Here is a 24,038-nt window from a genome sequence, read left to right on the forward strand (position 1 = left end):
GTCGGTCTGAGGAACAGCCCCAGGAACCCTGGACCTGAGGGGAGGAGGGTCCTTCGCACAGCTGGGGCAGGCGCGACAGGCGAGATGGACCTGAGGACGGGGTCATGATGCAGAGACCGCGGCGACGTCATTTGGGGCTTTGCCGCCGGTCTGTGGAAGTGTCCCGGTCTGGGGCGCAACGTCCTACAGCACTTGCGTGAGGCGGCACATGCGGCGAGCGCGGGCGGCCGGGCATCCGGCGGCGGAATAGCGAGCACTTTCTACTGCGCGGCCACTGCCGGGTTTCTGCGTGTTCACAATAACTAGAAAGTGCGGTCTTCTAGGAACATCCAGGTCCGCTCCCGCGTCATGAGGCCCTCGCCTGACCGGGGTCCGCCTGGCATCGGAGGCCTGGCGAAGACCGCGAGGCCCAGGTGCGCGGGGACCGGCCCCGCGCCGTTCGGGTTCCGCTGTCCACACCCGGCCCTCCCCCGGCGCCCACGCGAGCTTCCCGGCACCCTCTGCCTCTCTCCTCAGGTTTACGCCTCACTTTTCCAACCTTTTCCTCACACGACTCACCTTGACGGGGAGGCGTCGTGCCCCACCCCTGGGGAACGCAGGCGACATTTCACACATCGCCATGGGCGGGGCCTCACGGGGGGAGGAGCGGGGCGTGCGTTCGCGGCGGCGCGCGGTGGGCGGGGCCTCACGGGGGGAGGAGCGGGGCGTGCGTTCGCGGCGGCGCGCGGTGGGCGGGGCCTCACGCGGGGAGGAGCGGGGCGTGCGTTCGCGGCGGCGCGCAGTGGGCGGGGCCTCACGCGGGGAGGAGCGGGGCGTGCGTTCGCGGCGGCGCGCGGTGGGCGGGACCTCACGGGGGGGGGGGGATTCGCGGGCCGGCGCGCTGGACGCACGTCAAGGAGCGTCAGAAGTCAGGGCCGCTGGGCGCCGGGAAGTGCGCGCTCGTTTGGCGTATTTCTGGTGCGCCGACTGACGTGGGACTCACGGCGTTGGCACCTGTCAGGTCCATCAGTTAGCGTTCGCTCTGAGGCTCTTCCTTAGAGCCGGAAGCAGGTGCCGCTGGGGCGAGTGTCCGACTGGCGCCAGGATTCCCGCCCGGCGGGTGGGCACGATGCGGCTGGGCTCCGGGACCTTCGCTGCGTGCTGCGTAGTGATCGAGGTGCTCGGGGTCGCACTATTCCTTCGGGGATTCTTTCCGGTTCCCGTTCGTTCCTCTTCCGGGACCGAGCACCAAGCAGAGCCCCCAGCGCCTGAACCCTCGGCTGGTACGAACACTTTCCCGGCGTCTCCGCTCCGCGGGCCCAGTTTTGCCCGGAGGAACCTCCTTCTGAGCCCCGCCTCTTGAACTTCTTCCCGGGCCTCCTGGCTGGTCTCTTCCGTTCTGGTCCTCACCCCCAGGACCCCCCCCCCCTTCTGACCGCTCCAGCATCTTTTTCACTATCCTACAAGTCTGTGGCGACCACCCCTGTAAGCCCTACTTCGACCCTCCTCCCTGGTCACCGAAAAGTAAGCTCTTCACACCCGGGCCTCGCTTCTCCAGCTCAGCTTAGTCAGTGACACCCCCAGTTCCTTCCCTGAGTAGGCTTTGAGCCATTCCCTGCTCCTGACATCCTTTTTGCTCAGTGAGTCACAGCAGAAGTTCCTGCCGACTTTTGGCTTTTTTTTTTTTTCCTATGACATTCCTCGAAGACTCCATTTTTACCAGTAGTTAACACTGCATAGACACCTTCCTAGTTCTCATCCACCCAGCAAAATGTACTACGTAAGGGTACTCCGGTTTTGGACAAGGTCCACACAATACCAGCTACTAACCATGTAAACACACTGTAAATTGCTCACCCTTCCATTAAGCAAAGTAATGTGTTTACTTCGAGGATCCTCATGATGGGACTCCCCTGTCCCAGTACTACTCACCATGCTACAGGCAATTAAAACGGACTCCCTGAGCTTACTCGATGCCCCACTACCACCAGCAGTGTCTAGCAGGAATCCACCTTTTTCTTTAGGTCTGTATGTGTAGACATAACAGGGTATGTGCTGGAGAAGTAGGTAGAAAGTAGATTATAAGGTGCCTGAATGCTAAATAAAGTTTAAAATTCAATTTCCTTTATTCTTTCAAATACTTTTAGGAGCCAGTTCCAATTGGACCAAACTCCCACCACCTCTCTTCGGTAAAGTTGTTATTGTGCTGATAGATGCCTTGAGAGATGATTTCGTGTTTGGGTCAAAGGGTGTGAAATTTATGCCCTATACAACTTACCTCGTGGAAAAAGGAGCATCTCACAGTTTTGTGGCTGAAGCAAAGCCACCTACAGTTACTATGCCTCGAATCAAGGTAAAGAGTTTGATGTAAAAGTTTACGAATCATGGTTTGGCTCTTTCAGGGGTTTAGAAGGGCTCTCTGTAGTCTTTTTCTTGGAGTCTAAATAAGTGGTAATTAGTTTGATGCTGTCAGCCTGGCTGGGGCAATAGAATGCTGAAGATGCCTCTCAAGTGTGGTGGAACTAGCACCATGATTCGTGTCCCTGTGGAGGTAGCCAGAGCTCATGCTTCACGGGAGCGCAGAAAGGCTGTAGAGCCAGATCGTGCAGGCCAGCCTAGTCTCAGAGATACCATCCTCCTTGCTTACCTGTTCTTTTCTTTAATTGTCAGTAGTCTGTTTCAATCCTGGAAGGTGCCTGAAGGGTTATCTAGTTCAATCTCTTGACTTTATAGGGGAGGACTTGTCCAGCACTGTAGTATACACAGTAAGCAAACCAGCAAGATCTGGCCTCGACGGTTATCACTGTTTCCACTACAGAAACTCGGTTCAGATAGGTGTTCAGCCTAGCGAGAGTGGCTTTGAAGTACATAGTGCTTTACCCAAGAACTACGGATAAAAGAGTAAAGCTTTAAAACTATTTATTGAAAAACTACTCTGTGCTAATGTTGTAATGGATATACAGTTGAGGGAACGTAGTGTCTCTGCCTTCGTGGAGATTTTAGTCTCTAAGGAGAGAAATAGCCATTAAACAAATGAACATGCGAATAAATGTGCAGTTGTAAAGTGTGATTAATATCTAATGAAAAAGAACAGGATGCATTGCTCAGTGCCAGTAGGAGGGCTCAATTTAGATTCCGGGGGCGGGGAGTTAGGGGGGGTCAGAAAAGCCTGTCCAAGGGAGTTACAGTCAAGTTTAGACTGGAAGGATGCGTGTAGGGGTGGGGGCAGAAAGGGACAGAGGAGCTTAAAAATCTGTGAATAGATTGCATGGTCACTCATGTAAAAGTCTCTGAGCCTTAGTCTACGGCTGACCATGTGACCCCTTACTATTGGATGAAAAGGAGCCATTTCCTGATTTAAAGCTAGGAGGCAGCATTTAGTAGGTGCTCAGTAAATGTTTCCTGGAAGAACAAAACGGGGATTGAAGGGATCGACGCTCCCACTCTGCCACTTTTGGATGTGGCGTGTCCTTCATTCAGCAGTATTTATTGAGCATCTGCTATGTATCACACACCATACTAGTTAAGAGGGATTCAGTGAAGAACCAGAGAGCAACTGTCCTGTCCTCCTGGAGATTACTTTCTAATCGAGGGGACAGAAAATATGTAAGTTTACAAATAAGTAATCAAGATAGTTTCAGAGAGTGATACATGCAATAAGAGAAATAATGGAGGAGAATGTGACAGGGAGTGATAGGAGTGGGGGAGGGTGCCTCTAGGCAGAGTGCTCAGGGACAGCCTCTCAGGAATGGTCACTCTGCTGAGCCCGCTCCCATGAAAGCCAGCAGGAAGGACTCAGCTCCCGAGCTCTAGGAGGCAGACTGTCTGTCTGCTCCATCTGCGCCATCAGAAGTGTGGAAGGAGCCCATTTCTTCTTTGTTCTGGTGAGAAAAGTGCAGTCAGGAGTCTGGGCAGATTTGTAAGGAAACGTGTGCGTGCTTACGCCCAGCTTCTGCTCAGACCTGCACATCAGCCAGTGTGCTTATCAGGGACCCCCATCTCCAGCCTGTTTGTTTCAAGTCACAAACCAGTGTTTGGTTCCATTTAGTTTTGTTTTCAGTCTTTTGCAGGCTCTTGCTCCTCATTCCCCTTCAGGAGAAGCTAAAAGTAGAAGTCTGTGCTGTAGTGAGGGTTAGGTAGGGTTCAGTGGTGTCAGCTAAGGAACGTGTCCCCTGCCACTCTTCTAGTTAGGGCAGGGACTTAGTCACCTTGAGGTGTCAATACAATTGTCATGAAACGCTGATCTTAATGTCTGAAGACTATTGTCGTAGCACTTACACGTTAGGGGCCTGCATTAGCTTCTTTATAAAATTATGTAACTAATTTTCAAGTGCCTTTCTCTTCGGGAAGTTTATAGTCACAATAAGCAGCAGGTACTGACTGCTGCTGCCGTGAGTGCATACTGCAGGCGTCACTACACGCTCTGCCATGGTGGCCATGCGAGCTGGGCTCCGTGAGATAGGCACCACTGTCTTACACACCTTCCCAATGGGGAAGCAGGCTTCAAATGGTAATGTCACAACTGGAATCAGAAACTGGAGTGTAAGGCCGCTTTTGGTTCCAGAGTCTCAGTTGGTCACACTGTGTTAAGAGCAGTACCACAGAACAGAGTCAGCAACTCACAGCCTTCTCAGGAGTCTTTGCAGAGCCTTCCTTAGTCTCCAAATGCAAAAACAAAAACAAAAACAAAAACAAAAAAAAAACTGTTCCTGAGGCCATAGCAACTGTGGGGAACCTCCAACGAACTGATAGGCTTGAGCTCCCAGTTACATTTCCTAGGGCTCCCAGCTAAAACTCACTTGCTGCTTGCATGCTCCCTCAGGTGAAGGGGATGCCATGTTGTTTCTGCCCTCCTTCAAAATGTCAGTAGGAACCCAAGCCAGTGTGAGAAGGAGGGGAGTGCCTTGTAAAAGCCCCAGGAGAATGGATGGACAGATTCAACTACATGAAAACAGAAAACTTTTATGTGGCAGAAGACATTATAAACATAGTCAGCTGACAAACCGTGAACTGGAAAAATCATTTACAGTTGACATAAAATACTAGATGTTAAGCCCATGATATGCAGAGAGGATCCAATCAAGGACAGAAGTCCAGTGGCAATTGGACAAGGATATAAAGAAACCCACAAAGGAAGAAATTGAAACAGCCAGTAAAGATGAGAAGACTCTTTACTAGCAGTCAGAGCAAGGCGAACAATGTGTTAGGCCAGTTTTTGTCTAGCACATTGTAAAAATTTGAAGGTCGATGGTAACCTGCTCTTTCACATGAAATGAGGTGAGCATGTGTCTTAATACTGTTGGTATGACTGTGACCGGACTGGCACCTCATGGCCACCACCCTCGTCCAGTCTACTGCGGCCCCCAGCATCTCTCCTGCCCAGATCATGTCCTAGGACCAGTCAGCTCTCTGCTCTTAATACCCGCCGTGGCCTACGCTCTCCCTGGTATCCCAGGCTTCGGGGCTGTGTGCTCCTGGCCCCGTTTACCCTTCCACCCTCATCCAAGCTGCTGTCTGTCTCACCGTGCCTTGTTCACATGGTCATACGTGGTGCGGGTCCCCGAGTGCACCGCCCTCCTCCTGCCTTGGGGCCTTGGCAGTTTACTACATTTCCACCTAGAAAGCCCACCTCATCTCACCTGGACAGCACTTCAACCTTCAGGTCTTAGCTCACTTCCATTGAAAACTTTAAAATTAATACCCATTAAGACAGTTTTGATTAAATATATTGAAGACCCGAACACTGGAGCACTTGATAGCTGTTTAAAAAAATGAAGTAGCTGTTTTCTGGAGAAAGACGTCCATGATCCATTACTAATTGGAAAAGAAAAGCAAGTTGTAGAGCTGTTTATATAGTTTGTTACTATTTTGGTAAAAAGTGGACCTTTGTCTATCCGTGGTTGTACATATACGTGCAAAAGTAGAAAAGGTACGAAAAGTAACCGGTTATCTCTAGAGTAGAATTTGGAGGGAAGAGAGTGGCTCACATTTTTAAAATAACTTTATTGAGATAGAATTTTTATACAGTACAGCACATTTTTACATGTACAGCTCGATGAGATGTAACGAAGGTGTATGTCCGTGCCACCCCACCTCCCCCGGAGATTCTGATCCCCACCCTGGAGCGGTGAATGTTTTTGTTGCTACTATGTCTGTGTGGTGACTTTGCCAGACTTGTTCTGGAGAGTTTGTCTCCCCTTCGGTGTGCAGTAACCGATGTCTCTGCTAAGTTATGTGCTTAATTCTTCTCTCTCTCTCTCTCTCTCTCTCTCTCTCTCTCTCTCTCTCTCTCTCTCTCTCTCTCTCCCTCCCTCCCCCCCCCCTCCCTCTCTCTCTCTCTCTTTCTTTTCTTTCTTTTTTAGCTGGCTTTCTAAGGGTCAGCCTGGCTTGACGGGGCCAGATTTTACTCTGCAGGTGCATGTGTGGGTGGGCTCACACTCACTGTCTGGCGTTTAGAAGTCTGCCCTGACTCTCGCTTTCTGTTTGAGCAGGGCATCCTGCTCATCCTAGAGGGCCAGGTACCTTGGCGCTCTCTGGTCTCTCCTGAATGTGCATGCAGCCCTTCAGACCCCAGGAACAAGTGGGGCTTAGAGAGGTCGGCTGCAGCTGCCTCATTCCTCAAATCCCCCTTTTAAATTGGGGGTGGTCTCTTACCACAACCAGCGTTGAAGCCTCAGGTGCCTGTGGTGTTGGCCTTTCTGTTGGTCTCACATCCTTGGCATGACACTTGTCTGTGGAGTTCCCAATCAGGTGATCCTCCTGGTCCTCATGGCCTTTGCTTCCCAGATTTGGAGGGTGGGGGCAGCCCAGTCACAGTGGCCCCGGCGCTCACAGCTAGGGTTTAGCAGTTAGTCTGGAATAAGAACCTCTAGATTCATTGTACGTTTTTGGCGACTTTTCAGAATCCAGAAATGGTTGTTTCTGACAGTTTTATCTGGTTTTATTGTTGCTCTTGAGGGGAGGATTTGTTGAGCTCCTCACTCACATTCTAGAGGTCCCCTTAATTCACATTTGCACTTATTTGCTGTTAATGAAGTCTTGACAGAATTGTCACACCTTTGGTGTGGTGCAGATTCCTGCCTATTTCCATTGCATAGGTTCCTGGACACTAGTGAGTGGGCTATTGGAAAACCCAGGTCACAGAACCATGACCCATCGTGTGGCCTCTTAGAGTCTGCTGAAATGCGGAAGTCTTCGACTCAATCCTAGGTCAGAAAGGTGTGAGGAATGTCACCCCCACGCCCTCCTCCCAGCAGATATGGTGCCACCTTGGGGTCCCCCCGGTGTTCCGGGCCATGGCACTGTGCGAATTCCTGTGATCACGCTGAAACCACCTTCCTCCCCGGGCAGGTGAGACGCTGCCCTTTCACTCGGGTATGGGCGTTGGAGTCTCTGGGTTGTAAGATGAGTAGGTGGCATTTGCTGGTCACTTGGAGCAGTTGGAAGCTCAGGTGAGACCCAGATCGTGGATTCTCCGCACATACCACACTTGGCCTTTTGCTTCAGACCTCATAACCCAGAGACACCACAGCCACCTCCTTACCCTTCCTTGAGGGAAATAGGGTCAGGTCTTCACTTCTTAGTTTTTTGGCTTTGCCCAGAATCGGGGTGAAGTGTTCCCCCTTTATCCTGACCCTGACCCAGCCTCCAGTCTTGGGGATGCCCTCAATTAAGGCTGTATCTTCCATCTGTAAAATGATTTTCAGCACCCTTCCCACGCTGCACTTCGGACTCTATGGGCTAATCTGTGAATGTTTACTCTCGCAGGCCTTGGTAACAGGGAGCCTCCCTGGCTTTGTAGATATCATCAGGAACCTCAATTCTCCCGCACTGCTGGAGGACAACGTGATCACACAGGCAAAAGCAGCTGGGAAAAGAATGATCTTTTACGGAGATGACACATGGGTGAAACTGTTCCCAAAGCATTTCGTGGAATATGATGGAACAACTTCTTTTTTTGTGTCAGATTACACAGAGGTCAGTTTTCCCAGTAAGAAACACGTGGCATGGGAGTGGGTGCAGGACCCGGCGCGTTCAGTCAGGAGGAGGCCGCGTCGTTCCGTGTGGGGCGTTTGTTTATGTGCTGGGAGTAGTGTGGAGACGCCGTCGGCCTTGTCCGTTCCCGTAATCACTCACAACCTGGGGGCACGAGCCCTGACAGGTGTGAGGAGACTCTCTGGAGCCCCGGGGCTAGAGCAGCCGAGCACTCTAGGTGGGGCCCGAAGGGTCAGGAAGGGCTTCCCAGCACAGAGCCATGTAAACCAAGTTTTGACAGGGGAGCGGGGACTTCCCACGTGGACAGGATGGGGTGGCAGCCTCTGTCCGAGGCAGAGCCCAAGGGTCCGTGTGCTGCCTGGATCCTCGAGGTTGCTGCTTCTTTGAGCAGGACGGTGTCTGCACCGGGAGGAATGAGGGCAGCTGGTGAGCTGGGTGGAGCCTGGTCCTGAGGGGCATCAGCCCCAACAAGGGAAGTGCGTCGTTAGGGCCATAGTTATGGGGGGCCCGTGGGGCAGTAGCGCACGTGCTTGGCGTTGGCCTTGCACCCCTCCATTTTCTGGGCCTGGCAAAGCACCTACAGTCCGCTTACATTAGCGCCCTCTGCTGCGCTGGCCTGTGCAGACACAGTGGCCACTGTCCAGCAGTGACTGGGGCCCCCGTCCTGAATACAGTCCCTCCGTGGGAGGGAGGGGGACTCGGGGTAGGGCTGAGCAAGCCAGCGGCTGTGTTGGGGGCTGCTCGACTTCTGACCACTGAGCGCTGCGTGTCTTCCCTCCAAGAACAGCCTCGCAGGACACAAGTAGATGCAAGGTCCTGTTCTGTCTTAGTGAGCTGCCCTTAGCCCTTAGGTACTTCATGACAACTTAGCACCTGTTCAACTCAGTCATTTGCCCAGCTAAGCCCCAGTAGTGATCTCGCACATTTTGTTTTTTGTTTTTTGTTTTCTTTGGTCAGAGCAAACCTTGCTCATTTAAATTATCTGTATAATACATTCTGTCTGTTACCTGGAGACGTTAAAAAAACGATATTAACTTGATCTACTGCTACCGTTTGCTGAATTTTTCATGAGGTTTTTTTTCTTTTTCAAGCTCCCACAAGTCCTGTTACCTAAAATAAACCCCCATAATTTATAACAAGCATATCACTTTTTCCTTGGGGGAGGTGAAGATCAAGGGGAGTTAGAGCTGTTCATGTGGACTTTTCCCCTTTGAAGGTGGATGACAATGTGACGAGGCATTTGGACAAAGTACTGAAAAGAGGGGACTGGGATGTGTTAATCCTGCACTACCTCGGGCTGGACCACATCGGCCACACTTCTGGGCCCAGCAGCCCGCTGATCGGGCGCAAGCTCAGCGAGATGGACGGTGTCCTGGTGAAGATCCACACCTCGCTGCTGGCAGAGGTGAGGTGCTGGCGTACCGCAGTGCCACCGCTTCCTAGAAATAAAGCTGCCGACGTGAACGCGGGTCGCCCTGCGGGACCGTGTCCCCCCGTCCCCCACCACTGCTCAGGCAGCATGTGCACACGCGGGGCGCGTTACGACGCCCCCCCCCCCCCCCCCCGCACTGCCTGGGTCTCCCGGCAGCCCTGCAGCAGAGCGGCTGTGAGCGTCTCTGCCATACCCGTCCTCCAGCTCACGGTTCCTGAATGCCTCCTCTCTCGCCATTCCTGTCTGGGGACCGGTGGAGCTTCTGCTCTAGCCAGGAGGCAAACAAGAAGCATAGTAAATGAATACCGAGTATTCTTGATAGCGATTGGTGCCAGAGGAAAACGTCGGCCAGGAGTGGGGAGCAGCATCGGAGAGAGAGGATACAACTTTAACCAGCATGGTCCGAGTAGCCGCGTGAGGTGTGAGCAGACACTTGGAGGCAGGTGTGCTGTTGCCAGGTGAAGAACAAGGGCCAGGCAGAGCCTGCCAGGCGTGTGTGAGGCCGACCAAGCCCATTGGTCGGAGCCGCAGGTGCAGGGAGGCGGCGGCCACCTTGGACGGTCGAGGGGCCGCCTGAACGCTGCTGCCGTCATAGGCAGAGCGGAACCAGACCTTCCGCCCCGAGGGCCCCGAGCATGAGCCTCCTGTGCTGTGCGGCCTCCACGAGATTCTGTTTGTTTTACGTATGACCTTATTTGACCTTCACCTTTTGATCTGACTCCAAGCTCATAGATTTAAAAAGAAACTAACTCATTTAGAAAGAACTACTACTTATAAAATGAAGCTAAAGCAAAGCGTAACAAGGTCATGTGCTCTCGGTTTCAGTGTGGTTGAAATAGCTCTCCTTTGCCTTCCAGGAAAGGGAGACTCTTTTGCCCAATTTGCTGGTTCTCTGCGCCGATCATGGCATGTCTGAAGCGGGAGGTCACGGAGCCTCCTCCACGGAGGAAGTGAACACTCCTCTGATCTTCATCAGTTCTGCGTTTGAAAGGAAACCTGGTGAGAACGTAGGGCTGTTTAACCTGTTGGAACCGTATTTCATTTGTTTTCTGTCGTCTGGTTGTAATTTTAAAAACGATTTTGTAAGCTACTTTTGAAATATCCTGAGCAAACAAGAAGTAACGGGGCCAGGATCAGTCAGGAGGGGAGTTTAGGCTTCTTGCCCTGATTCTTAAAATACAGCTATTCTTTGTGAGAACATTGCTGTGTGAATGTGACTGCCTAGAGCTGCAGGTAGAACCAGAAGGAATGTAAATACTTAAACTTATTTTTAAAAGAGCCATTATTTGAAACTATATATTGAGTAGTATATTTGAAACTATATATTGAGTAGGACTAGTCAGAGCGGGCTGAACAAAGGACCCGTCTGTCCTGGTTGGCACACCCCAGCTCTCCCCCGAAGACACACGGCCCCTCTGACCCATGCGGCCTGCCTCTCCCCACACTGGAGCCTGGCCTTCGCCTCCTCAGCTGTGGCCCCTTGCCTGTCGTGGCTGTCGTGAGGCGTCAGCTGCACACTGACTGGGGCTCCCGTCTATCTCTCGGTGTCTTTATTATGACGCATCCATGTGCTTTGTGTGTATCCAGTTTGGAGTTTATTTAGCTTATTGGATGTGTAGATTCATGTTTTTCATCAAATCTGAGAAATCTTTTGTTTTTCTCATATTGCACAATTTTTATCAACTTGTCCTTAAATTAGATTATTCTGCTATTTTGAAATCTGCTTCCGAGCTACTACATTGAGTTTTTCATTTCAGTCCTTTTTTATTCAACTTCAGAGTTTCTACCGGACTCTTTTTTTGTAGTTTCTGTCTTTTTATTGATGTTTTCTGATGAGACCTTGTTGTCATGCTTCCCTTCACCTTTCACGCATGGTTCCCTTTGGGTCCTTGAATGTGTTGGTGACAGCTGCTCGAGAGACTGGGTCTCACAGCTCTGATGGCCAGGCCTGTCACAGGGAGGTTCTGCCACCTGCTGTTTTTATGTTTGGGTCGTACTTTCTTGTTTCTTTGCATAATTGCTCATAGTTTTTAATAAAAACTTAACATCTTAAATAATAATTGTATCCAACAATTCTGGATACTGATCCCCTCACCTCCAGGCCTGTCGTCCTTGTTTGCTCTTTTGTGTGTTGAGTGACTTGGCGGCACCCTTTCAGTGATGTCTTTCCTTGCAGTGAGTAGTCTCGGCTGCCACTCCTGTGAGGGCACAGCCACTTCGGGATGACAGCATTCTTGGTTGTGCTGTCCTTTTCTTTGATGGCTCTACTAAGCCGTTGCCTCTGTTGTTGTCACACCGAGCTGTTAGACTCTCTTAGTTTTGACAATTTATAGTAAGTGTGCTCCACAGTCTGCTCTCATTATATTGGGGCGCTTTTGCAGAGGTGATGTTCAAGGCCAGTTATAGGTCAGATTCGAGAATGACTAAATCATGGACGGCCTAGGGCCTGTCACCTAAACTGTTTTTTTTCCCTAGGTGACATCAGACATCCAAAGCGTGTTCAGCAGACTGACTTGGCTGCAACCCTGGCGGTGGGGCTCGGGCTGCCCATCCCCAAGCACAGCGTGGGCAGTCTTCTGTTCCCCATCATAGAAGGAAAGGCAATGAGAGAGCAGCTGAGATTTTTACATTTAAACACAGTACAGCTTAGCAAATTGTTGCGAGAGAACATACCGTCATTTAAGAAAGGTGAGTCCATCGGCAGTTGCCGACGTCATCAGACCATCTGCCTGCCGTTGTCTTCTGTGCACCTCGTCTGTCTCTGCCTGCGTGGAATTGTGTCGCTGTCTTCCGAGACCCCGTCTACTACCCGTTGGCAATACCCACAAGTGCTAGAGTCAGATCAAGCTCTTTCATTAATTTATTCATTCCACAGATGTGCACTTTTTTTCATAAGTTCCTGTTTGGCTTTTAAAAGCGTTGGAAACAGCAGCATGAGGGCTCTGCCTCGGGAGCTTATTACCTTCGAGGACAGGGAGAGAGAGGGAAGTGGCAGTCAGTGTCAGAGGGTGACAGGTGCCTTAGGGAAACGTGAACTGGGCAGGGGGTGGAGAGTGCAGGGGGCGAGGGCCGTCAGGCTGGCCTGGCCTTTGAGCCTGGGGGGGAGCATGGTGGCAGGTGCAGGGTCCTGTGTGGGGGACGTGCCCACACATTCAAGGAGTGACCAGGGGCCAGAGGGGCTGGAGCATGGCGAACTCTGAGGAAGGCAGAGGACATGAGGTCAGAGGGATATGAGGGCCTCTGGGACACCGGGTGGGCGGGAGACTCCTGCAGGCTTCCCTGCAGAGCCCGGATCTTCCACTTGCATCTTCCCAGGCTCTCGGACCGTGCAGAGGGTCCTGCCTGGCACTGCAGGAAAGGCGGGGGCTGCTGCGGAGCCTCAGTGAGCCCAGGTGGGAGCCCAGGCAGTGGCAGTGGAGGTGCATCCAGGTGCGTTTTGAAGGTGGCACACGCGCTATGCACAAGGCACGAGCAAGTCAGAGGCGTAGAAGTGACTTGGGGTTTCCAGGTGACCGGCAAAAGGTGAAAGAGCTGAGTGATCGTGGCCAGGGCGGGGCAGCCACAGGAGCAGCAAGCCCCGCGGTGGGTGCTCGTGGGGCAAGGACTTGGTGTTCACGAAGCCACGAAGCCACGAAGCCAGGCAGAGAAAGAACTTCAAGACGGGGCGAGGAGCTGTGTCGAGTGCTGCCCATAGTAAAACAAACTGAGAGTTTGAGAATCAGCCGCCCATCTGGCAAGCAATGCTTCCAGTGACTTGAGAACAGACTACGTGTGCAGCACTCGGACAGAGCCTGTCCAGCAGAGTGCAGGTGCGGGACAGGGCACAGGTGCGGGACAGGGCGCAGGTGCGGGACAGGGCGCAGGTGCGGGACGGCGCAGGTGCGGGACAGGGCGCAGCGGTCGCCGCGGCTCTGCTGGGAGCAGGGGGCGGGCTGTTGTCTGAGGTGGAACATTTGGATTTTAATCCAGGAGAAACCAGGGGGTGTTTCGCTGGTAGGGATGTTCCATAACAGGGGAGAGCAGCTCCCTGGAACAGTGCTTCGAGGTGAGGTAGTCTGACCTGTCCGGGTGCGTGCAGGGTGATGTGTGCGACACTGGGATGGGACTTGCCTGGGGACCTAGAGGGGGTCAACTCTCAGTCGGAGGTAGCGCTGAATGAGGTGTTGACGGGTTTTCTATTTGAAATGGTGGGTACGACCTAGTAGAGGGAAGCCTCTGGGTCTGCTGAGAGGTAAACTGACCGTGAGTTGCTTGTGGAAGACAAGCCCCGCCAGCAGGGACCGACTGGGACCCCGATGTCCTAAGTGGCAGGTGGACTTAGGGAGCGCCAGCTCTTTGTCAAGGTGGGACCCGGCCACAGTGGACATCTTAGGCCAGGCCGGAGACGACACTTATCTTAGTTATTTTCAGCAGTGACTTGCGAGCCCAGCAGCTTTCGCAAATTCGTTGTTGCTAGTAACGTGTGTCTTTCCTCTTGTGCTGACAACCAGTAGCGAGGACACCAGAAACACAAGAACGGTGGGGGCCGTTTGCTCATTTCAGGAGCAGCCAGGTAGGGAGCATCGAGAACTGCAGGGTGTGGCCAGAAATGAGCCTGTGAAATGAGAGCACAGCCCAGGCCCTGGACTGAGAACACGTTCGCGGGCCTTACGCCTCCCTCAGTCCGCACCGTCCGTGACCGCATGTCCCGAAACCAAACTGCGGACGCATCTGACGCTGAAGTACGTTTCCAGCCCTCGTGACGTCCAGCCCGACGCGACACAACTCGCCGCCACTCGTCTGACTTCCTATTGGTTCACATGAGGCAGGCCTTTCCCACCTCAGGACCTACGCACGTGCCAGTCCCATTGACTGGACATTCTTCCCCTGTGTTCACCTGGTGAACGCCTGGGCACCCTTCACATTTCAGCTTAAATGTCCCACCTTCCTCGTCCCCTACCCTCAACCCCAGTCAAGTCAGTTCCCTCTCCACTACCAGGAGTCCCGCGTTATTCCCGTCCTTTTCCTCCGTGGCATTTTCCACAGTCTGCGATGACGTGCATCTGTGAGAATCCTGCTGGCGCACCGGCCTGAGCAAGCCGGAACGACGCAGCACGTAGCACTGAGTCAGCGCTTGTTAGCGAGTGTTTGTTTGGATGTTCACACAGGCGCCCCCTACGTCTCTGTGACCCTGGGAGGCGGGGGTTAGATAGAGCAGCCCCCGCGTCTGTGACTCAGGGTGGTAGCGCGTAGCAGGTAAGGGTGCTGGCCTCGATCCAGACTCCCCGAGTTTAGATCCTGGGAACTGGCATCCGAGTTGTCTGCTCTCTGGAATGGGTGTGGTAACTGTCCCTGTCTCATCGGTCACGGGGAGAGGACAGGAGTGAGGGACTAAGAGTCATGCCAGCATCCAGCACATGGTACAGGTGAGCCAGTGCCAGCAGCAGTGGGGGGGGGGATCTGTACTCCTTGGGCCAGCTGTGCAGGACAGGTGGTGAGAGTTCTGTCTTGGCTGTGATCAGGGCAGGCTGGGGTGGGTGGGTACACCACTGGCGGGCAGGGCTGGGCCCTCAGAAAGGCACAGCCACTTTGGAAGGGCTCTGCTGGGAGTCAGGAGCGCTAAATACCAGGGATCCCTAGAAAAGAAAGTCTTACTTCACAGAGACCAGTCAAGGCACAAGTTAAGTCTCGTCCGGCTCTGAAAGGAGGGAAGGCAGCCCCTTGACCTTGGGCAGCGTGCCACTGCATCTCAAAGGGGGAGCCGGCAGCAGCTGGGGCAGTGCGTCTCCCGGAGGCTGTCCCCAGTCCTGACTTTGCATCGGAGGCGGGTCCTCTAGGCAGTGTGGCACATTGGAGACGTGGCACTGCGTCGCGGCAGGAGGGGCTTGGCGCCTGCCATCCCGTTCCAGAGAGGCCTTGTGATCGCGGGAGTGGGTCAGAGGTGGGAGCCATGGGTGGTCGGCAAGAGGCCAGCGGCCCTGGGGGTGGGTGCGGTGGAGCAGGCGTCAGTGCGCGAGCGCTGGAAAGCTCGTACGGTCAGGGCCCGTTAACACGACGCATTCTTGAGTGTTTTCTGGGTCGCGCATTGAAGAAGGTGGAGGGAGACCAGAGGCGGCGGCGGGGTGAAGCCAGTGTGGGAGGTGGGGGGGCAGGAGCTTCTGCCCACGTGCTGCGTCACGCGTGCAGAGGGGAGGGGCGGGCTGGCGGGGTGCTGACCCCACCGCCCAGAACACACCGCCCGGGCGTGGCTTGTCTGTGCCAGGCATCAGGCTTTACCGCACGCCGTGAGGCCTGCATCCCCGGAGGCCAGGCGTGTGCGTGTCTAACGGGTTTACCGCACGCCGTGAGGCCTGCATCCCCGGAGGCCAGGCGTGTGCGTGTCTAACGGGTTTACCGCACGCCGTGAGGCCTGCATCCCCGGAGGCCAGGCGTGTGCGTGTCTAACGGGTTTACCGCACGCCGTGAGGCCTGCATCCCCAGAGGCCAGGCGTGTGCGTGTCATCCCTTCCTCTTCTTGTTAGAGCCTGGGTTTCAGCAGTTTAAAGTGGCAGAAAGATTGCACGCAAACTGGATCAGACTGTATTTGGAGAGCAGTAACTCAGAAGTCCTCGTCAGCCTGGGAGCCAAGGTTCGGCGGCAGTATTTGGACACCCTGAGGACCCTGAGCCTGTCCCTGAGCAGACAGGTGGCCCACTATGACGCCTACTCGATGGCAGTGGGGACTGTCGTGGTGTTGGAGGTACGGTGCTCGTGGTAGGTGACGATGGGGAGGGACACACACAGGCTGTCAAACTGATTTGATAACTCAGCCAGAACTTTCTAGTTTAAAGTACAGAGTTTCAGGAAATGGAAAACGATGAGTTTTCTCGCTTGTCAAACTCTTCCACTGTGTCCCTACGCACAGAGTCCTGTCGGGCCTCACGGGGCCTGCCCCCCGTGGCCGCGGGCGTCCATCCTCGGCACCTTGTCAGAAATGGTGTTTCTGGGGCTCCCTTCTGCTCCCGACACTGGAGCGGGCGGCGCGGGTCCAGAGCGGCCCGGCCATCGCGGACACTGCTGCCGTGCTCTGCTGCAGGTCCTCGTCCTGCTGCTGCTCAGCATCCCGCAGGCGCTGAGCAGCGAGGCAGAGCTGGACGTCCCGCTGTCGTCACCGGTGTTCTCCCTGCTCTTTTACTTGACGTCCCTGGCCCTGCTCGGCCTTCACGTCATGGTATGCACCTCGGCCGGGCGCTCCTGCTACTTCTGCAGCCTGCCGTGGCCGGCGGCGGGCGTGGTGATGCTGCTCGTCTCCGCCCTGCTCTGTGTGGTCGCGTCCGCTCTCGCCAAGACATTTCTGGATGGAAAGCTTCTGCGGAAGGTGAGGCTGGTTCCCCCAGATGCAACATCTTTGCTCATCAGCTGCTTGTGGGGGCAGGGTGACGACGGGGAGGGTCACACAGTCGGGGCCAGTGCCCAGGGCCTGAGGGACCCAGCACAAGGGCCGTGTGATGCCTTCCGTGCCTGCCCGTACCTGAGGAAGTCACATGCTGCCCGTAACACATCTTTCTCCCCGCGAGAGCAGAGGTTTCCCGAGGCCATGCGATGTTCTAGGGCCTGGCTCGTGCCTGGTGACTGTCTGTAGCACACTAGCTGCACGTGATCCCTAGGACATATGTCGAGTCGTTGTCGAATGACAGTCACTGAATTCTCATTTTTAGCCTTAGGTGCTTTAAGTTAGTATGTTTCAAGGGTAGTACTGTGATGCCAACTTTGTCATTTTGAAAGACTTAATGAAGAAATTAGAGGTACAGTTTGGTGGAAAGTACCCTTGGCGTTCTTTGGTTCCAAGGAGCTTGGCCGCTGAAGGCCCAGACTCCGAGAACGGAGGACGCGCGCTGTGGAGGGCTGGGTCCCGGAGCTGCGGCACGGCCGAGCGGGCCTGGGGCCGAGCATCTGTGGCCGTGCCCCAAGGAGATTGGCTGTGAGGAGCCGCAGGCGTATGTCACAGCACGTGGTGTTCCGTGAGCAAGAGCTTTCAATCCACGCAGCTAAGGTACACGCGATTTCAGAGTTATCCTTTACAAACACATCTTCCTTGTGACAGAGTCCAGCTGGTTCCGGCTCGAGGTGGTCAGAGTTAGAGCTTCTTATCTTGTTGGGGACCGTGGGCCATGTCGTGAGTCTGGGTGCCAGCAGCTTCATCGAGGAGGAACACCAGACCTGGTACTTCCTTGTCAACACCCTGTGTCTGGCTTTGTGTCACCAAGTCTACAAGAACTGCTTTCCGGGACCCGACCGGGGGCTCCAATGCTGCCCGCACATGGCCGACGTATGTGACTGTGTAGCAGCCACTCTACAGGGCAGGAAGCCCGGTGGAGACGGGGCAGAGCTCTGGGGAACACACGAGAGCCCTGCGTCCCTGGCCACGCGCCCAGGCCACGAGAAATGGGTGTTGCTGGCGAGCCCGTGGCTGATCCTCGCCTGTTGCCGTCTGCTGCGGCCCCTGAACCAGACGGGCGTGCAGTGGGCCCACCGCCCCGACCTGGGCCACTGGCTCACCAGGTGAGCAGCCAGTCCTTCCTCAGCCGACTGGCCATGCAGACACTCCTCTCAAAATTTAGGCCTATTTTTCATATTTGGGATAGAAATGATATTTGAGATCTGAAGTAATGGGAAAATATACCACAACCCATGAATTGATGTCGAAAGGTATATTTATCTGAGTCTATCCTAGTACGTTCGGGTTTTTATTGCTAAAAAAACTTGCTGTTGTTCGAAGACCTGCGAGTCTTCAGTGATAACCACAGCAAGAAGGTAATTCTGCCACTTGCCACCTCCTGCCAGAAGACGCAGGGCTGGGCGAGTGTGTGTCAGAGCCCCGGGGGCTCTGCCTCATGGCTCCCTCCCAGCTGACGGGCCTCTGTGCCGGTCATGCAGGTGGCTCTCCACCCACCTCCAAGCCTCTCAGAGTGGCAGGAAGACCTCATGGTGTCACGGGCGAAAGAGTGAGGGCAACGGCTAGGACAGGGAAGGTCAGCGTGTGGGCGTGGATGCGCTGTATTCGTGCATCGGTGCAGACTTAGAAAGCTAAAGGGCAGGGCAGGGTGCGAGGCGGTTTCCCGAGAGCGTGGCGGGCAGGGTCGCCATCTGCTGCGAGGAGCTTCTGTAGAAAGTGCCAGCGGGAAGGGGGCTCAGGGCAGGAGGAGGCACATTCCCTCCCTACAGGCGGGACCAGTGGGACTGACAGGGAAATGCTCAGGAAAGCCAGTAAGGACTCAGCGCAGCCCGCAGCCGCGTCGTGCGGACCCGTGACCTCAGCGGTCGTGCTTATGTGATTTTGGCGTTTCCGTCTCGCTTCAGCTCCGACCGCAAAGCCGAGCTGTCCGTCCTGGCCGCGCTCTCCCTCGTCGTGCTTTTCGCGCTGGTCCAGCGGCGGTGTTCCCGGGCCTCGAAGATCGCCATGGCGCTCGGCCTGCTGGGCGTCTACTGCTACCGGGCGGCCCTTGGAAACGTGCTGCTCCCATGGCGACAAGGCAGCAAAGACATTTCTCAGTAAGTGTGCTGGCAGACCTGACAGACCGTGTTAGGTCCGTTTGATGTTTTATGGCCTAAAATTGCCATGCAGTCTTTGGGACGCAGGAGTCTGTGATTTCATCAGCATTCACCAGACCCTCACTCAGGCGTCACAGTGAACTGATCCTGTTACCTTCTTTGTTCTGGTAGGAGAGAGAAAAATAACTTGGGAGTAGATGTTTGAGGTTTATTTCTTAAAATAAGAGGTTCTGGAAAAACACACTCTAAAAGCGATGAGGGCGCTAACAGCGAGTGGGAGCTTCCCAGCAGTGGGGAAGCGAAGCCGAGCCCCAGCCCGTGCCGTGTTTCCGCCGAGCCCCAGTGGCGCAGGGAGCCGCGTGCGGCTCCGTCGTGAATTCGCCTTCTGCTTCTCTTGTTAACGGCGAGCAGAGGCCATTGTGGAAGGTTAGGAACCACGTGGGGAACCTCCAGTGCGTCCCACCCTCTGGCCCCCGCAGCCCACATCCCGTTAGGGAACCGATCTCCAGACGCGACAGGAGACGGGGCCTGAGCTTGGGGACGGGCGCGCTCTCTGAAAAACAAGCGTATCAGCCGGCAGGCTGGGACGAGCCTCGAGTCACGCGAGAGCTGCGTGCTGGGGCCTCGCGGCCAGTGAGCACTCAGGAAGTAGTGTTTTCTTTAGAACACATGCAGGTGTGGACCAGTAGGCTGCGCACCTATGGAATGACCTGAGCTTACGAAGAACGTTCATAGTTTTCCATGTTTATGTGAAAGACTAAGATGTGTAACTAGTTGTGATTATATATAAGGCGTGATCATGGGTGGATTCGATGTTCCTTTTCCACTCATTTTGGTATCACTTTCCTAATCAGAGAAAGAAAAACAAATATCTTCTTTTATAAGGTCAAGATGAAAGCTGAGGGCCGTGCCAGGCCATGTGGGTGGCCAAGGGGCACAAGGGCACACCTGTGACAACCCGCCACTTGGTCTGAGGAGTCAAGGTGACGGCAGGGTGGTGGGCCTTCACCTGGACAGGGAGGTCGGATGGGGAGAGCATGGTGTGCAGACATCTCCACGGCTCTTCACTTCAGAGTTTGACACTGGGCAGATGTCAAGACCGGAAATCACATTTCAGGGTGTTCAATGCAGGGCTGTTTGTTTAAATCTCAAAGCGTGATATGTGGATGAATTTCTCATTTCCTCTCAGATCGATGCATCTAATTTCAGCATCAATCACTTCAAAGTTTGGATCACTCACATGACCTTTCAGGGTACAGTGGTGTGTCCCTTGTTGGTACCCCCATCAGAGGCCAGGACAGCCTAGTATTAACTTACACAGCTCGGTTCGCACGCTTCTGTTTCCCGCCCCGAGCTACCTGGCTCTAGATCCATCCTGGTTCCGGATCCACCCCCGTCCTAGAGCTGCCCTTCGTAGCTGCCTCTTGCTACCCTAGTCCCAGATGCTGCAGTGCGCCACTGCCCGAAGCCCTCCTTCTAGTGGGAGCCCTGCTGGCTTTCCCCCCGGAAGCCCAGGCTCGGCTGGTGTGGAGGCTGGTGGCCGGGGTCCTCGGTGTGCGGGTGCGGCACTGGCTGGGTCGGCATCCGGTGCTGTCCTTGTCCGGTTTGCCCGTCAGCCTGCCCTGCGTCCCCCAGAGGTAGAGCCCACCACTCCCTCAGGACCGGCTCTCCTTACTCAGGCCTCTGCTGAGTCCTCCGTTAGCCCCGAGGGGCCGTCATGCGCTCAGCTCCCCGCGTGGCTGTGGGGTCGCGCCCGGCCTCGGCTCCTTGGCCAGGCTGTGGCGCTGTGGCGGGCCGTGCACTGGGCTCGTGTTCCATGCTGCCAGGCACACGATGGACAGTGGTCGGACTGTTCCAGTTAAACTGATTGTACCAAAAGCAGTAAAATGTTTTTTAACACATACACCTTCCTAAGAAAATCCGAGATAGGAAAATTCATTTTTTTTCAAAAACAGTTTATGTTATTGTGGTTATTTTATTAAAATATTTATTTAGCATTACTTTAAATGACCAGTTTTTCTAGTATATATAGAATATTTGATTTACGAAACACCTTGTCTCCATGGAGTTCCCGATGGGCAGCGCTGTCGCTCGCCTACTTGGCTAAGTAGACACGCAGTCTTCGTGGGGAAGCACGTGCATGGATTTCTGTAGCTGGGGCTAACGAAGCTCGTTTGCTTTGCCTTTTCCAGGGGTATTGTCGAAGCTCGTTTTGTTTACGTCTTTGTCCTTGGCATTCTGTTCACGGGCACCAGAGACTTGCTGAGATCCCAAGTCACCACTGCAGACCCCAAAGTCAGGGCCGCGGGCTTGTGGGAACTGCACAGCGGGCTGGTCCTCCTGGCAGCACTGCTGCTGCGGCCACACAACCTGCCCGTCCTGGTGCTCGGCCTCCTGATCCAGACGGTCATGGCCAGGTGCATCTGGAAGCCGCTGAGGCACGACGCAGCCGAGGTCACCATCATGCACTACTGGTTCGGTCAGGCGTTCTTCTACTTTCAGGTACGTTGTCTTCATCGTCACGGGTGGAAGGCGACTGACTTTTTATGCGTCACTTGTCTTTTAGTTTTCCTTTGAGAAGGAAACTTCCCTTTGGAAAGTTACATTTGTTCCGTGAAAGGACCATCAGCGGGTTGCGCGTGAATCCCGCTGCGTCCAGTGAGATGCCACCCAGCGGCCTACGTTAGACAGACGTCTGCGTGCGGAGCACGGGCAGCTGGGGCAGCACGTCGCGTCCCCGCGGCCGCGTCCGAGGAGGACGGCGCCTGCGTCTTGTGCCTTTTCCAGCTGTCAGCACTGGACACTGGGGCCCAGCGTGTGTCACATCTTCTCCCAGTAGCCAGAGGAGGAGGGCGTGGGGTTCGCAGAGCCACCAACGGCAGCCAGGACTGTGTCCTGGGTGGTTGGACAAACTGCCCTGCACAGGAGCCTCGGCTGGGCAGAGACACGCTTGCGCTGTCAGATTTGCGAGTGTCCTGACCGTCTGAGGGAAGGTCACCAGGTCCAGTACAGAGTGGAGAGGGGCTAAGCCCAAGGCGACCCTTCCCTTGAGCCAAACCCTGCCCTCTTGTGCAGGCCAGCCGCGTGGCAGCAGGTCACTTGCCAGGCCTGGGCAGTGACCAGCCAGGACCTGGCTTCTGGCACTCACCCACACGCCAAGCGACAGAGCAGCCGGCCCACCTTCAGCCTGCAGCGGCGCCTCCCGGGGTCAACTGTGGCCCTCGGATGGGGCCCCTGGGGAGCAGTATCTTGAGTAGGTAGATCTGAGGGAATTCGGCATTTGCCCCAGTCCATCAGCAGAGTTAGGGCTGTGGTTTTTTGGAGATGGGCAGGTCAGGGACAGCTTGTCCAGGGCCGGCACGGGACGGAGAGGCTGGGAGGCCACGGCTCCGATGCGTCGACACCGCCGTGAGCACAGCTGTCTGTACCTTTTCGCGGCCACAGCAGCCGCATCAGCGCGGTTCTCCGTGTTCCAGGGAAACTCCAACAACGTCGCCACGGTGGACGTCTCGGCAGGCTTTGTGGGCCTGAGCACCTACGTGGAGGTCCCGGCTGTGTTCCTGACGGCGTTTGCGACGTACACGGGGCCCGTGCTGTGGGCCAGCCACTTGGTGAACTTCCTGAGCTCAGAGAGCAGCAGGTAGAGCCTCTCCGTCCTTCGCCAGAGTCTGCCGCGGGGAGGCCCCAGGCTGGGAGCCCAGCAGTGTGGACGGCAGCAGTGGTCCACACTGTAGGTCTTCTGTCCGTTCCCCTCAAGTGCAGGTCACCGTCCTCTGAGGTTACAGGCGTGGCGACCCACTGGGCGTGGCCACGGCGGGCCCCTGTCCACTTCGTGAGACTGAGATGCAGGGGGCAGTGACCTGGGGGCAGTGACCTGGGCACTGCCCACCTCACCGTAGTCAGGGAGGGCACACCTCCCGAGTTTCCCTTTCCCAGGCGTTGGTGCAGTGGCCCCAGGAGGTGAAGAAGTCATGCCTCAGGACCCAGCTCCCTGGGCGCCCCCTACCTGGTAGCCTGGAGCCCTAGTGGAGCCCACCTGCTCTGTGACCCGCTTCCTAACAGGCCATGGACCAGTAGCGGTCCATGGCCCGGTTACTGGGGAGCCCTGCCTCAAAAGATAGGTTAGGTTCATGTGATGGTTGTGTCGATGGTTTGAAAACAGAGGGAGGAGGTCCATGTGCTTTGAGGGGTGGCTCCCATTTCAGAAATACTCTCCCTCCCTGTTAGTTTGGCAAACACTCGGGACAGTGACCACAGATCAGATCAGACCAAGCAGATGCTCCATTCACAGCACAGAGAAGACCTAAGACTCGCACCTCATTCTTGTGTGCTTTTCCTTTCATTGTGGATATTTTATAATATATGTGATGTAATATTATAATATATAATATACACATAATTTTTAAATACATAACCCTGCAGAATTTGGAGGTGCATTTTTCAGAAATACTTTGCAGGCTGCGGTGGCACTGGAGAGTGACCGGAGGTGCCTGCCTGCACCTGTTGTCCCCTCGGGCACCTGCGTGCCCGTCCGAAGCACGGACGCCCCTGCCACCAGACTGACCAGATCCAGATGGGGGGCCGGAAGCAATGATTACCCAGTCGTTTCCAAATACGAATTTTTATCACGAACATGTTTCTGCCTCACGTGGCGCAGAAGGGTCGTCACTAATGCCCACTTTCTTCTCTGTCGACAGCGGCTCAGCGCTGCGTCACGCTTGCTTCTGCTACGCACTGATCTGTTCTCTTCCCGTTTCTGCGTATCTCGTCTTGGTGACTTCCCTGCGTTACCACTTGTTCATATGGAGTGTGTTTTCTCCAAAGCTTCTCTACGAGGGAATGCATCTGCTCATCACAGCTGCTGTCTGCGCATTCTTCACAGCCATGGACCAGACCAACACGAAGTCTCAGCCAAGCTCTCAAGACCCTGGAAAATAATATATTTTTAAAGTCTACTATTTACTTCATGGATTTGATTAATAAGAATATGTTTAAAGGCAAGATGATTTTTTTAAAAAGACATGAATTCTACAATTCTGATGGGTGGCTTCAATATCTTTGATTACCGTACTTGAATTTAGATTAAATGGTAAGTAGTTTAATAAAAGATCACTTTAAAATA

At 54.5% G+C, this 24,038-nt stretch overlaps 1 protein-coding gene across 5 annotated transcripts; it reads left to right on the plus strand.

Annotated features, from left to right (window-relative positions):
• Positions 1-869: 869 nt before the first annotated feature.
• Positions 870-24,038, plus strand: PIGG (phosphatidylinositol glycan anchor biosynthesis class G). 5 transcript variants are annotated; one of them, XM_016159308.2, is made up of 13 exons: positions 870-1,262; positions 2,127-2,332; positions 7,747-7,956; positions 9,191-9,379; positions 10,264-10,405; positions 11,882-12,094; positions 15,907-16,124; positions 16,461-16,742; positions 17,469-17,926; positions 18,725-18,916; positions 21,109-21,418; positions 22,393-22,556; positions 23,614-23,978. In XM_016159308.2, exons 1-13 carry the CDS (start codon positions 1,109-1,111, stop codon positions 23,852-23,854), a joined length of 2,979 nt encoding a protein of 992 aa, XP_016014794.2. In that variant the 5' UTR covers positions 870-1,108; the 3' UTR covers positions 23,855-23,978. The 5 variants fall into 5 exon arrangements, with proteins under 5 accessions (XP_016014794.2, XP_016014795.2, XP_016014797.2 ...); XM_016159309.2 differs by having other exon boundaries at positions 1,109-1,262; positions 23,741-24,038; XM_016159311.2 differs by lacking the exon at positions 870-1,262 and adding an exon at positions 1,269-1,503.

This window comes from Rousettus aegyptiacus, unplaced genomic scaffold, assembly GCF_014176215.1.
Source record: "Rousettus aegyptiacus isolate mRouAeg1 unplaced genomic scaffold, mRouAeg1.p scaffold_m13_p_10, whole genome shotgun sequence".
In the NCBI taxonomy this organism is placed as follows: domain Eukaryota; kingdom Metazoa; phylum Chordata; class Mammalia; order Chiroptera; family Pteropodidae; genus Rousettus; species Rousettus aegyptiacus.

What these genes read in the sequence shown, in the direction of transcription:
- PIGG (XM_016159308.2), top strand. Translation starts at nt 1,109, where the DNA reads ATGCGGCTGGGCTCCGGGACCTTCGCTGCGTGCTGCGTAGTGATCGAG. An exon ending in CATACCGTCATTTAAGAAAG is followed by an intron (nt 12,095 to 15,906) that starts GTGAGTCCATCG and finishes TCTTCTTGTTAG; the next exon opens with AGCCTGGGTTTCAGCAGTTT. An exon ending in GGCAGCAAAGACATTTCTCA is followed by an intron (nt 18,917 to 21,108) that starts GTAAGTGTGCTG and finishes TGCCTTTTCCAG; the next exon opens with GGGTATTGTCGAAGCTCGTT.